The 14,302-nt window shown below is 37.7% G+C and overlaps 1 protein-coding gene across 6 annotated transcripts in view; it reads left to right on the forward strand.

Moving 5' to 3' along the window:
- The window catches only part of PDE1A (phosphodiesterase 1A), a 376,053-nt gene that overhangs the window by 324,563 nt on the left and 37,188 nt on the right, over positions 1-14,302 (forward strand). For all 6 annotated transcript variants that reach the window (XM_043894606.1, XM_043894604.1, XM_043894603.1 and 3 more), the window contains 3 exons: positions 2,294-2,375; positions 4,426-4,546; positions 5,614-5,759. In XM_043894606.1, the coding sequence (XP_043750541.1) occupies positions 2,294-2,375; positions 4,426-4,546; positions 5,614-5,759 (349 nt within the window). The remainder of the gene's footprint in view (positions 1-2,293; positions 2,376-4,425; positions 4,547-5,613; positions 5,760-14,302) is intronic.

The following is a 14,302-nucleotide window of genomic DNA, read 5'->3' on the forward strand; positions in this document are numbered from 1 at the left end:
AAGGAAACAGAAGTTCTCAGACAGGTGTTGCCTTGTAACATGGGCTCTGCCACTAAATGTACACCACTCCCTTTTGTCCCCTGATCTTAGGACCAGATCATATGTCCTAATAGTGGTCTTATGGGGCTTCCCTGGTGGCTCAGATGATAAAGAATCTACCTGCAATGTCAGAGACCCAGGTTCGATCCTTGGGTTGGGAAGACCCCCTGGAGGAGGGCATGGCAACCCACTCCAGTATTATTCTTTTTTTATTTTCTTTAAATAATTTTAAAAATTAATTAATTTATTTTTAATTGGAGGCAAATTACTTTACAATATTGTGGTGGGTTTTGCCACACATTGACATGAATCGGCCACAGGTGTACATGTGTCCCCCCATTCTGTCTTTTTTTTTTTTTCCATTTATTTTTATTAGTTGGAGGCTAATTACAATATTGTAGTGGTTGTTGCCATACATTGACATGAATCAGCCATGGATTTACATGTGTTCCCCATCCTGAGCCCCCCTCCCACTCCAGTCCAGTATTCTTGACTGGAGAATTCCATCTGTCCTCTCCCCTCTTCAAGAGTATACTCTCAAAGTATCCTCTCTCCTCTTTCAAATCTCCTTGAATGCAAAGAGCCAATGTTTGATAAAGCTTATCATAATTAAGGGCTTCCCAGGTGGCACTAGTGGTAAAGTATCCTGCCAATGCAGGAGACACAAGAAATGCAGGTTCTGTCCCTGGGTTGGGAAGATCCCCTGGAAGAGGAAATAGCAACCCAGTCCAGTATTGTTGCCTGGAAAATTTCAAGGCCAGAGGAGCTTGGCAGGCTACAGTCCATGGGGTCACAAAGAGTCTGACACGACTAAGCAATTGAGCATGCAGTCATGCTATCATAGCAAAAAAGTTTTGTATGTAGTAGCCACCTTTAAATCTATTATCTCTTGTGATATTTAGCCCCTCCAAAAATGGAGTTCTTCAATATTTGTGTTCAATTCATCTACAGTTGATAAGATCAAATAGTAAAAAACATTGATATTTCAATTTTTTCTGATAAGACTACATTAAAATAAGATTTATGCAAACAGTAGCTCAGTTGATAAAGAATCTGCCTGCAATGCAGAAGACCCCGGTTCAATTCCTGGGTCGGGAAGATCCGCTGGAGAAGGGATAGGCTACCCACTCCAGTATTCTGGGGCTTCCCTTGTGGCTCAGCTGGTGAAGAATCTGCCTGCAATGTAGGAGACCTCAGTTCGATCCCTGGGATGGGCAGATCCCCTGGAGAAGGGAAAGGCTACCCACTCCAGTATTCTGGCCTGGAGAATTCCATAGATTGTATAGTCCATGGGGTCACAAAGAGGCAGACACAACTGAGGGACTTTCACTCACATGCAAATAGAATGTAAGAATATTGACTATGTTCCTCATTACTTGCTGTGGGAACTTCAATAAAACTTGGTTTATAGGTAGAAAGATCTTTCAAAATGCTAATACACTTGAAAAAAAAGTGTTTAATTTTATTTATTTGAGTGTACTGGGTCTTAGTTGCAGCATATGAATTCTCAGATGCAGTATCGGGATCCAGTTCCCCAAGCAGGAATCAAACGCAGGCCCTCTGCTTTGGGAGGGTGGTGCCTTAGCCACTAGATCACCAAGCAGCTGCTGCTTAGTTGCTTCAGCCACGTCCTACTCTGTGCGACCGCATGAACTGCAGCCTGCCAGGCTCCTCTGTGCATGCGATTCTCTAGGCAAGAGTACTAGAGTGGGTTTCCAGGCCCCCCTCCAGGGGATCTTCCTGACCCAGGGGTTGAACCTGGGTCTCGCGTATTGCAGGCAGATTCTTTACTGCTGAGCCAAGGAGGTCCCTCGTAAGTTTAAAAAGCAGTCCAATCATGAATTCTTGATACTGAAGATCTGCTGATGTTATTTGGCATTGGGGGAAAAAAGCAGAAAATTCATGAGCTGGAATGTCAAAAGCCAAATAACATACCAAGATGACTAGCTTATGGCGACTTTAGGAAATTCCAAAGAACAAAGGTTTCTCTCTCTAGAATAGCAGTGCAGTGTCCAGGTGCTGAAAATGTTCATGTTATTTTACTTCTGCATTGTGTACCTTGTACAACACATCCCCAAAGGGAGACCAACTCAGTAAAGTTATATGAACTTGAATAACAGCTTTTGGTTTTATAATAAATACACAAAGCCAATTAAGAAATAAAATATGCAACTTTTTAAGGCTTTTTATCTAAGTTGCTCTTATCTTAGTTTCTCCACACCAAGTCTGTACTAATGGGCTTTTCTTTCTGTAGGGAGATAAAGAAGCTGAATTAGGGCTTCCGTTTTCCCCGCTTTGCGATCGGAAGTCAACGATGGTGGCCCAGTCCCAAATAGGTAATGCTGAGAATTGGTGGTTATGGAGAGCGAGTGTGTGCCTGTTAGTTTTCAAATGGATACACAATGTTGTTCACTCATGAAAGTCTACTCCATATGCATGATAAATTTAATCTTTAGACTGATCTTTATGGAGGTGAATGGTAAGAATTTTGAAACGTTCTCACAAAATGAATCAAGAGAGCAGAGTTAGTGAATAATTTAATTCTCTTTGTAATCCTTTTATAAAATACAGAGCTTTCTTCTCTTTCTGTGCAAGAGACAGCATTTTTTGTTGTTTTGTTGCTGATTATTTTCTGTAATTTAATTCTTTATATATGGAATAATCCAATGAAAATATTAATGTATCCGTTCTGTTATCACTAAATTTGAATAATATGCCTAATGTACTAGCTCATATTCTTTTGGGAAAAAATTCTTAGGATATGAATATGTTAGGGAAACCAACAACAGGAAATTTGTAAAATGACATTGTTCCCAACCTTATTTATTCTTTTCATTTGTGTTTATGTTGGGAACTTCAAATCCAGCCCATGATTAAAACATATTACTGCTATTAATATACTAAGATGGTATTCCCTGGGCCAGCATCTTCATTTCTGGCATCTATGACCAATAAATGAAAGAATCACCGCCTTACCTCTGTAGTTGGTCCTACAGCGCCTCTCTCCAAACTGGTGATCACCTGTCAGAAAGCTTCTTGTGCTCACCTTTCCCCCTTCCTACCCGTGTTCTAATAGCTGTTTTCCTAGCTATCATAACGCAGGTGCCTCTCATCGTTTACAAGGTGTGGATACGGCAGGTTAAGGGCCTCTGTGGGCAGACTGAGAAAAATTAAGTTTCTGAGGCTTGTTGCTGTTCTGTGATTGCTGCCATGTTAGTAAAGGTGACTCATTTGACAGTCTCTAGATCCCAAGCATTTAAAACCACAGACAAAACTTGAAAGAACACCCTGGTGGTCAATTAACAGTGACTTAACTTGAAGTCATCAATTAAGATACAAAACTACTGAAGTTTTTTGAATTAAAAATGTACCTTAACATACACTATGGTGAATCCAATTGTATGAAATGGAAATTACTTTATCCAAGTTCCTGATGAATAGGATATTTTTTAAATGTAGATATTTCCCAGGACACTGTCATTGAAAAAGCATCCCCACAGTGTTCTCTTATATTCAGATGGTGGGCTGTTGCTCCCCATTGTGTTTAAGGCAACAAACATTTGATTTCCAGCGCCACACTTCTCCTGGGCCCTCGGGTGTTGAATGTACACAGAGCTTGTCTTCTCCACCTAAACACAGGTAGTAAATGCTTCCTAGAGGACCATGCCCCATTCTCTGTGTCTGTCATTTTCTAGTTTGATGAGTACTTTAAATGTAAAAGTCTTTATTCAGTCCTGACAACTCAAAGTGGTGGGATTAATGCTGTCTCCCGGAGATGTTACTGTTCTCTGACAGATTTAACAGAATACACCCACGCTCTGTGAACTAACATTTTGTAGCCCGAGAATAATAAACAGCTATTTGAAATATTACCTCACTGGCAGAAAGCTCTGACTGATATAGTATGAGAAAAAAATAAAAGTGGTTGCCTTCCTGTGGCTTGAAAAAATAGTTCAACTATTTAGTTTCTTTGGAGCTTGGATATTATGTCTTGTTGGTCAATAACAAAATTCAACAAACAAGTGAAGATTTTTTAGAAAGGAGAGTGATCCCTCTCATTAACAGTGAAAAACAAATTGACTCTGGTTAGTCTGAAATTATTGTTAACAATAATATGAGGCTGAATATTAACAGGAAACCCAATACACTTGAGTTAGCAAGTTTAAATTGTATCCCATTTTTACTGCTTGAGAGATGATTTTGTAGAGCAGTTAAACTCTCCTAAAGATTGTATTGGATTAAAATTAATTGCAAAGGGTAAGCTAAGCCAACATTGTAGTTGAAAATTGCTATCAGGAGGTTAGATCTGAATTATTACTAATTTAGAATTTAGGAAATTATAACACTTGACTTTATTGATATTTATTTATGTTTTTGCTTTTGTAGGTTTCATTGATTTCATAGTAGAACCAACATTTTCTCTTCTGACAGACTCAACAGAGAAAATTATTATTCCTCTTATAGAGGAAGACTCGAAAACCAAAACTCCTTCCTATGGAGCAAGCAGGTTTGATTGTTTTCTTTTTTTGTGTCTTTTCTCTTTTACTTATAATTATCTTTATTATTCCTTACATTAAGCAGGAAGTTCTTAGAAGAATTACTAGGTAGTATTGCCACCTAATGGCTCTATAATATATTGCATCTGCCTTTGAAGTTAGGAACTTGATGTCCACTAGGAAAAATATCCAAGTTTAATACTAAAGAGTATTATAGAATCTTATTCAGTACTCAGGATAGTAAATATTATTTGAATTTTTATTGAAATGTGTGAATTATATCCTGGATATATTAACATATCCAATCGTGGTAGGCAGTTGGGAGAGGGGAATTATGTTGTGCTGCTAACAAACAAATCAATCACAGACCACTTGTATATCTAGAAAGATGCCTATTTCAAAGTTAGCCTTTTAGATGACATGAATACAATGGATCTGGATAATGTGTAATAGTAAAGTTCATTTATATACAATTTAAAACATTTCAATCTAGATTTTTTTATTGATAAATGTGTTAAAGGATATTATTTAAAATGTCCAGTTGCAGAAAAATTATGCTAAATTCTCGCCCATATGAACACATAGCTGTTCCTAATAACATACCAACAGGTTCCTTAAATGTTGCCCTAGTGAAGAAACAGAGGGGATGTTCTGCCTGAGAAAGATCCAGGTTGGCCTGGCGATTAAATGATGGAAGGAGGGGCAGGGACGGTTATCTGACTTTGAGCTCCAGAACGCTGGTGTCTATTTTGTGATGTTCACCAGTGGACTCACCACTAAGTCAGCTGTCTCAAGATTCCGCTCCTCTGTTTAGGCCTCACCCACTGCCATCCCCACCCCGTAACACATGCTGTGGGATTATGACCTGCTGCTCTGGCCCTGTCCACGAGGGAAGGAAGGTGTGCGGTGAGCAGCCCTGGGCCTGGCTGCTGCCTTCCTGCTTCTCCAGCTGGTTTTGTGAAGTGTTTCAGGCCTTGCTTCCTCATCCCATATTCTGCCCTTGGCATTTTCTGGTTTCTTTGGTGGTTAGTATTAGCTCAGTAACCTATATGTTATCTCACATTGCTGATTCCCTTAGACGATCAAATATGAAAGGCACCACGAATGATGGAACCTACTCCCCCGACTACTCCCTTGCCAGCGTGGACCTGAAGAGCTTCAAAAACAACCTGGTGGACATCATCCAGCAGAACAAAGAGAGGTGGAAAGAGTTAGCTGCTCAAGGTACAGTTGTTTATGAGGACTTCCTGCCATCCCTCTCTGTCCTAATGCCTCCTCTGAGATGTTGGATTGTTTTTCTCCCCAGATTTCCTCTTTTACAAAATATGCAAGCTCTTAGAGGTATTTATAATTTGGCTATTCATGAGAAAATTGACTATTCATAAGACTTTGACTATTCATAAGAAAATTGGTCTGTCTGTTAAATAAAAAGAAATTCTGCTCTGTTTGTGCCATGTAGGCTGTAGAAGTATTGACGTGGGTGACAGGAAAGTGGATGTGAAGGAAGGATGGGACAGTAAAAGCGTGACCAAGTTTTACGTGGCACAGTACCCTCCTGTTCATTTCTAGAGGTGCTTTTGATCCTGTGTTTCAGGCCTTCCAAATAGATTGTGTTGCACTAGGGAAGCAAGACTTTGTGTCAGAGATTTGAGTTTTTTTTTTTTTTTCCAGTTTTACTAAGTTATTTCTTTGGCTGACAGTTTCACTCATGAGTTGGAAAGATCATTTGTAATCTGCTACTGAAGAAATATGTCCCTGGCATATCATAGGTGCTTTATTTATTGAATGTGTTTTTGAATGAAAGAGTGAATGAATAAACTTCACTTTGAATCTATTTATTCAGAAAGGAAAACAAATGAACATATTTTCAGAAATAGAAAGAAGACAGGAGGGAAACAAGATTTCTGAAACGCCTCCTATGTACCAGGCATTTTACATGTATTATCCTATTTCCTTTTGTAACTGTCTTTTGAAGTGGAAAATATTACGCTCATTTTACAGTCTGGAAATAGAAGATCATACAGCTTCTAAGCACTAGAGTCAGAACTGATTCTCTACCCAAGGTTTTTCCCACTGCATGCTATTATACTGTCGCGTATCTTTCAAGAAAGCATGAAAAAAATTGAGTTGAAATATTTATATTCAATAAATCTAAGAATCCAATTGACCAAAATGCACTCTTCTCTAAGAAAGTTTTAACTAAAATAACAGTGAACCCCAAACATCAACCCATCACTTAGAACCTATTTGTTATAAAGGAAAACTCTGTGTCAGAATTGGATTAAGTACAATTGCTCTCTTTCTAATAAACTTTATTGTGTTGCACACAGGGGTAAATTTTAGATTTGCCTAAAGTTCTCAACTTACATTTCTGAAATTGAGTAATGATAACTCAGTCCTGCAGGTATAAAATGTGCAACCAAGATTTGAACATAGGAAGTCTGGCTTTAAGCAAATTAAAATCATAGAGCATTTTAATAATATAATTTCCAAGGGTACTTATGAAGAGCATTCATTGTTTGAATAAAGAAACTTATATTGAATTTTATTTATAAAATTACATACTTGGTTTCTATTTCCAATGCAATGGTAAACTAGATAAACTTAAAGAAATATGGTAAAAAAAAACCAACTAGCAATGCTGGATGAAATATTGCTGAAAAGAAATTGGCACCCGTAGTGAAAGTGAAAGTGTTAGTCATAGCTGACTCTGCGAACCCATGGACTGTAGCCCACCAGGCTCCTCTGTCCGTGGAATTCTCCAGGCAGGAATACTGGACTGGGTAGCCATTCCCTTATCTAGGGGATCTTCCTGACTCAGAGATTGAACCCGGGTCTCCAGCACTGCAGGCAGAGGCCTTACCATCTGAGCCCCCAGGGAAGCCCTGGCACCCACAGGACCTGTTCAAATAAAGATAAAACAGAAATTCAGAGAAATAAAGAAACTTTGAAGCAAGGATCTCTCCTGAGGGCATCTGTTTACTGAAGTCATGGGTTTGCAGACTGAATTTACTACCACATTGGGCTTATGCCAGAAGCGCAAATTTGGCTTTACATTTAAAAATTCTATTACTGCACTCATCATATTAATGATAGAAAGAGAAAAATGTAAGACCTCAAGAAATGCATAAAGAACATTCAAGAAAATTCAGTATACATCCACTTTTTAAATTCAGAGGAACATTCCTAATCTACTATTTTTGTTTTCCTACTTGTCTTGCCTTCATTCTTACTGCTTGAGATTTCTTTTTTATCCCAATATATTTCCTTTATGGTTTGAAATATTTGCACTCTATTCCTATTATTTTCATAATTAATTAGGAAATGTTAAATCTAATAATAATAATAGTAATCAATAATCAATAGTAAATAACAGAAAAGTTAACCAGTAAGTTTACCTTTCCACCAAACAACAGAAAAATCTTAAAAAATAATTTTAACTGATATTTTATTTTTTAAAGTTTTAGAAATACAGAAATACAGTAATTAAAATTTAAAACATCTTCTTGAAATTCAAGAGGACAATGTCTTTTTAACATTGTTTTGAAAAATGAAGCTCATGCAGGAAGACCCCTCCAAGGTTCTTCCTCAGCCAGCCAGATATGTTCCTCAGATAACCATAGCAGAGCTATATCAGACCTTCCAGGTCTATTTGATTGCTGGGATTTCTTTTTGTTAAATCCTAGCAGTTACTCCAAATTTGGACCACAATCTCAAGCTTGCAAAGCTGTGGGGTTTCCACATTTATTCTAAACTAAATCCACCACTTTATATTGGAGAAACTGTTTTTTTTCCTGTCTTATCCCAACACAAATTGCGTCTACCTGTGGCAGCAAAGCTGGTTTCCATTCTCAAGCTGCTGTTGTCGGGGGAGGTTGAGAGCAGCTCCAGGCAAGAAGGTCCAGGTTCCTGCTGTTTGTACCAGAATCTCCAGGAATTTTTCAAGAATAAATGCTTCTCAAAGTGTCGTGTTGCCTTGATTGATTTCCAGTGTGATGGAATAATTGTTTTGTTCATGTTTTCCAATGCTGTGTTTCTTTTCTGTGAAGAAGAAACCCTTGGCCTCTTTATATCACAGCAACAGGAAGTCCTCTCTCTCCGCATTGGCTTTGGGAAAATTAAATAAGTTGATTTATATAATTTTCTTACAGGTACCTAAAGTAGTAGCCATTACATGAATTGGCTTTTATTATTGTAATTGTTACTTACTGTGCTTCTGCTATGTGTTCTAGGAATTAGGAGTACAGTAAAAAACAAGCAAAACAACACACACAAAAAACTAGAGACACTTAACTTCACGAAAGAATTCAAGTTAGGAGCAAGATTACGACTTTAAATAAGGTGCATAGGAAAGATTTTACTGAGAAGGTAATACTGTAAATAAATACATGAAGGTGGTTAGAAAGACCTATGAGGAGGTCTGGTGTAAGGGGTTGGGGAATAAGTTTTCAGACAGAGGAAATGACCAGCACTGGGAGGTGGGGCTTGGCTGACATGCGAGAAATAACAGGAGGCAAATGAACCAGGGAAATTAGGCAAGTGGGAATAATGTAGGTAATGTGATAGATGGGTAACGTGACGCGACATCATTGGTTTGGGTCCAAGAGAGAAAGGAAACTTAATATAGATTGAAGAAGAAAACTAAAATGTTATGAACTGAAATTTTAGAAGGACTGCTCTGACTACAGAATGGAAACTGTTATGTTTGTTAGGTAAATATGAGAGTCGTGAGAAGGAGGCAAGACACAGCTGTTCATAACCCAGAACAGAGGTGTAGGCTACTGCAGGTTAACAGTGGTGGAGGGGCAGGGTCTAGTGTGGATGCCTGACCCAATAGGCATGAGCGGGAAGGGATAGCACAGAGATTGGATTCTGGATCTGTGCTGAAAGTAGAACTGGTAGAATTTGTTAATAGATTAGATGTGCCATATGAAATCCAGAGAAGAGTCGAGAATAATGCCAGAGTGTTCAGTTTTCTTAAATGTGTGTGAGTAAATTCCTATAATCATTTTGCAGAACTTTGGCATTCTCTAGCAAAGCTGAGGACACAATGCTATATGTCCCCAAAATCTCACTTGTATGTTTTTACCTTAGACTTTTGCTCATGTGCATCAGAAGACATAAAACATTCATTGCAGCATTGTTCATGAGTGCAGAAAACCTAAAAACAGTGGCAAAATGGATTCATAAACTGTGATTCTTATTCATGTTCATACAGCTGCTAATATAAACCTTCATTGTGAATATTAACAGGGATGAAAGACACAAATAATATTAAGCAAAATATGCAACCTGCTGTGTAATATAGCAAGACACCATTTATAGAAAGTTTAAAAAACTAAAAACTGAATAATAGGTTTTAGAATACACACTAAAGAATGATAGGGGAAAATATTCATCATTGTTCCAGGGAAAGGATGGAGAATTTATTTAGGAGTTAGTAATATTTTATTTCTTTAGTCGAGTTCTAGACACGCAGATGTTCGTTTGGTGATTATGGTTAGGCCTAACATATATGCTTTATATATGTAATAAAATCCATTTTTATGAATAGAGCATTTCATAATACAAGATTTTAAAGTGTGATTTGCTACAAAAACACAGCAACCAAAACAGTCATCTGTTTTGAAGTCAGCGTGTTTCAGATACTGCCATTGTAATTTCCCATTGCCATCATCTCTGGTCTGAAATACCCTGAAGATGAAGGTTTCCTTATTATAATTGCATTAAGATGAAAATAAGCAGGTTATATGATGCTGAGAACTTTGGAATATTAATTAAACATCAAGGTTCTGAGCAAATATTTAATCATTGTTATGCTACCTCTGGACTTCCCCAGTGGCTCAGATGGTAGAAGTGTCTGCCTACAATGCCGGGTTCGATCCCTGGGTCAGGAAGATGCCCCTTGAGAAGGAAATGGCAACCCAATCCAGTACTCTTGCCTGGAAAATCCCATGGACAGATGGAGGAGACTACAGTAGGCTACAGTCCATGGGGGCGCAAAGAGTCGGACATGACTGAGAGACTTCACTTTCACTTTCATGCTACCTCTGAAACTATGTTTCATAGTTATCTCGAAAACATCCCACTAATCTAGAGCTGTGGATGGTATGGATGACTAGGATCCATGGTAGGTAGCTCCTGGGTTGTCAATAAAACACTTTTAAGAGGAATAATTTCATTTAATAAGTCTTCAGTTCAGGATCTGTGAACATCTGTTAAAGAATGTTGTATGAAAATTCAGTCCTTTTTTAAACCTATTTTAAACTTTAGGCTTTTTATTTTTTTATTGAGGTATAGCTGATTAACAATGTGGTAGTCTCAGGTGAAGAGTGAAGGGACTCAGCCATCCATATACATGTATTCATTTTCCCCCAAATACCTCTCCCATCCAGGCTGCCACATAACATTGAGCAGAGTTCCGTGTGCTAAACGGTAGAGCCTTGTTAGTCATCCATTTCAAATATAACAGTGTGTACATGCCTATCCCAGACTCTAACTATCCCTTCCCCCTGTCCTTTCCTCTGGCAACTGTAAGTTCATTCTCTAAGTCTGTGCATCTCTTTCTCTTTTGTAAGTGCATCTGTATTATTTATGTTCAGATTCCACATATAAGGGATGTTGTACAATATTTCTTCTTCTCTGACTTCACTCAGTATGACAATCTCTAGGGCCATCCATGTTGCTGCAAATGACCTTATTTCATTCTTTTCGATGGTTGAGTAGTATTCCGCTGCTTACGTGTACCACATCTTCTTTAGCCATCCTCTGTCAGGGAACATTTAGGTGCTCCCATGTCTTCGCTATTGTCAACAGGGCTGCAGTGGACCTTGGGGTGCAAGTATCCTTTTGGATCATGTTTTTCTCTGGATCTATGCCTAGGAGTGTGATTGCATAGTCATATGGCAGCTCTATTTTTATATTTTTACTCATTCCTTTTTGACACAGGGTATTTTCAAAAAGTAAAGCCCTTGAGTGGCAAACACAAAAAGGAAAACATGCTTTCTTCCATCCCAAACTCGTTTTGGTTAAAGGTATCCATTTAGAGTGAGTAAATGCCTTCATTATCTATTCAGCCTTCCTTAGCATCTTAAGTCTTTGCCCAATCTCCACCTTCTTCCGTACTACTTAAGAGCAGCCAGGAGATTTTGAGAGAGTATGTGGCTGTCTTTCTACTGAGGCATGTGGACGGAAATGGTGGAGATAGTCACTTTTCTATTTCTACCTATGGATTTTCAGACAAATTATAAAACTTTTCTTACCCTCGATACTTGGGAAAATCATATCTTTTCTAATGAAGGAGCAGGCATTCCCATAAATTCTGACCAGTCTCCATTTATGCTCCAGAGTTCTGAATGTCTGTAGTGGAGCACTGAAAACAAAGCATCAAGGAAATGAGAAAAAAGAGTACATTTGATGGCCAGTGGGTGAGAGATACTCCCAATTAACCACCAAGAAAATCCTTTACAGGAAAGAAATGTAAGACTAAATCATTTTCACTGGTGACGTGCCTTCCTATATCATGAACAATGCCTGTGTCTGAAGCTGAGATGGAGGAGTAGATTACATTTTGTTTAGAACAGCCCAAGTGGCAAACACAAGTATCTGTTCTCCCTGGAAGCAAAAGAGTTGCTTTTTTTAAGTCACCTGAGAGTCTGGATTCTCTTTAGACATGAGAATTCCAAATTGACCTAGGTCCACTAAAACTAAAACCATAAATGAATCCCAGATCTGTTTTCTTTCCTATCTTCTCAAAGAGAATGTGTACTTTAGAAAAACTAGTTATGTCCCAGGGTGAAATCTGGGTGGTCAGTCTGGAATGGAATACACGATGTTTCTTACTGTACTGAGTAATTTTGTGACTTATTTGATATTGATTCAAACCCCAAAATACTAGGCACAAGGAAGATTAAGAAGTGGAAGAGGAGGCAACGTGAGAACTGAGACGCCACTGGAGTTGCATTGTGCACAGACCACAGCTCTTTAGAACCAGGAGGAAGCCTAGAGCTAGCTTAAGGCAAGCGCGACATTTCAGAATATCTATTAAAAATGTCAAACATACCAGCGCTTTCCAGTTTCTTTTTGTGACATACTCCCTACATAGTTGCTCTAGAGGCATAGAATGTGTTCAGTATAATATCATTCATCTGAAACTTTTGAAACCTACTTTGGCTAGGTAGCTCCTATGCTCCACCAAAAAAAGGAAAATAATGGAGTTTTTAGCATAATCTCTTTGATATAAATTTGGGGGAATTGTCATCTTTATAATATTAAGTCATCCTATTCATATTTATCTTATCATTCTTATGTCTTCTTTTATGTTTATCAGAAAACTTTTTTTTTTTTTTTTGGTGATGATAACAGTAGTAATGATGACAGAAAATACTTGTTAGTGATATTAGATGTTAGGTACCCTCCTAAGCATATAATATATTATGTAATCACTTGATATTTATGATTAATAATACTACATTTTAAATTCCTGAATATAGTTTGTTGGACTTTCCATCAGTACTTTATATTTTTATTGCTTTGTGAATGAGTATTTCTTGCAGGTGTATAGAAATACAATTTGCCTTTGTATACTTTTCTTCTACAAACCCCTGGAGGAGGGCATGGCAACCCACTCCAGTCTTCTTGCCTGAAGAATCCCATGGACACAGGAGTCCATAGAGTTGCAAAGAGTCAGACATGACTGACGCGACTTAGCAGGCACACACAGGCACTTCTACAAATGACAGTTTTTTCTTCTCCAAATGTATACCTTTTGTGATTGTTTCTTTTGAGACAACTACACTAGCAAGTTTATCTAGAATGATCTGAAATGGAAGTAATGATGGCATTCAGCTTGTCTCTGAATTTAAAGGGAAGGTGTTTCATGTTTCAGCAATAGTGTGATATACCTTAATTTCTTTGATCTGCTCTTTATGAGGTTAATTATATTCCCACCAGTATTAAGAAAATAAATTTAAAATAAAACGTTTAGTTTTAACAAATGTCTTTTCTGTAGCTTTTTAAAATAATTCACATGATTTTTCTTTTTAATTGATTCATACAGTGAATTACATTAATAGATTTTCTAATGTTGAACTACCTTGTATTTCTTGGATAAATTCAATTGTTATGTATTACCTTTGTAAGATATATATATATGTATTTATGTTACTTTGGCTAGCATTATAAAATTTATATTTGTGGATGAGATTAGCTGTTGTTTCCCTTTCTCATACTGACCTTGTCTAGTTTTAGTACTGAGATTACAGTAGCCTTATAAAATGAGTTGGAGTTTGAAAATGCTTGACTTTAAGTGAAATTGGTAGAACTACCTTTAAAATCCCGTTAAACTCAGTGTTTTATTTGTGGGTTAGTTTTTAATCTGCTGATTCGGTTTCCTTAATATTTACATTGAATTTTTTAAATTATACAGTGTTCAGGGTTTTTAAATTTTTGTGAGATACAGCATATTGCAAAAGAATATATAAACACATATGTAGTATTTATAAGTTAATAAGAAAGTATACATTATTTTAATAGACAATCATTACAGTGGCCTATAAGCAATAGTGGGCGTCCCAGGTGGTGCTAGTGTAAAGAACCCACCTGCCAATGCAAGAGACAAGAGGCCCAGATTCGATCCCTAGGTGGGGAAGATCCCCTGGAGGAGGTCATGGCAACCCTCTCCAGTATTCTTGCCAGGAGAATCCCATGGACAGAGGACCCTGGCAGGCTACAGTTGATAGGGTCACAAAGAGTTGGACACGCTTGAA

The sequence above is a fragment of the Cervus elaphus genome, chromosome 33 (assembly GCF_910594005.1).
Source record: "Cervus elaphus chromosome 33, mCerEla1.1, whole genome shotgun sequence".
Taxonomy (NCBI): Eukaryota; Metazoa; Chordata; class Mammalia; order Artiodactyla; family Cervidae; genus Cervus; species Cervus elaphus.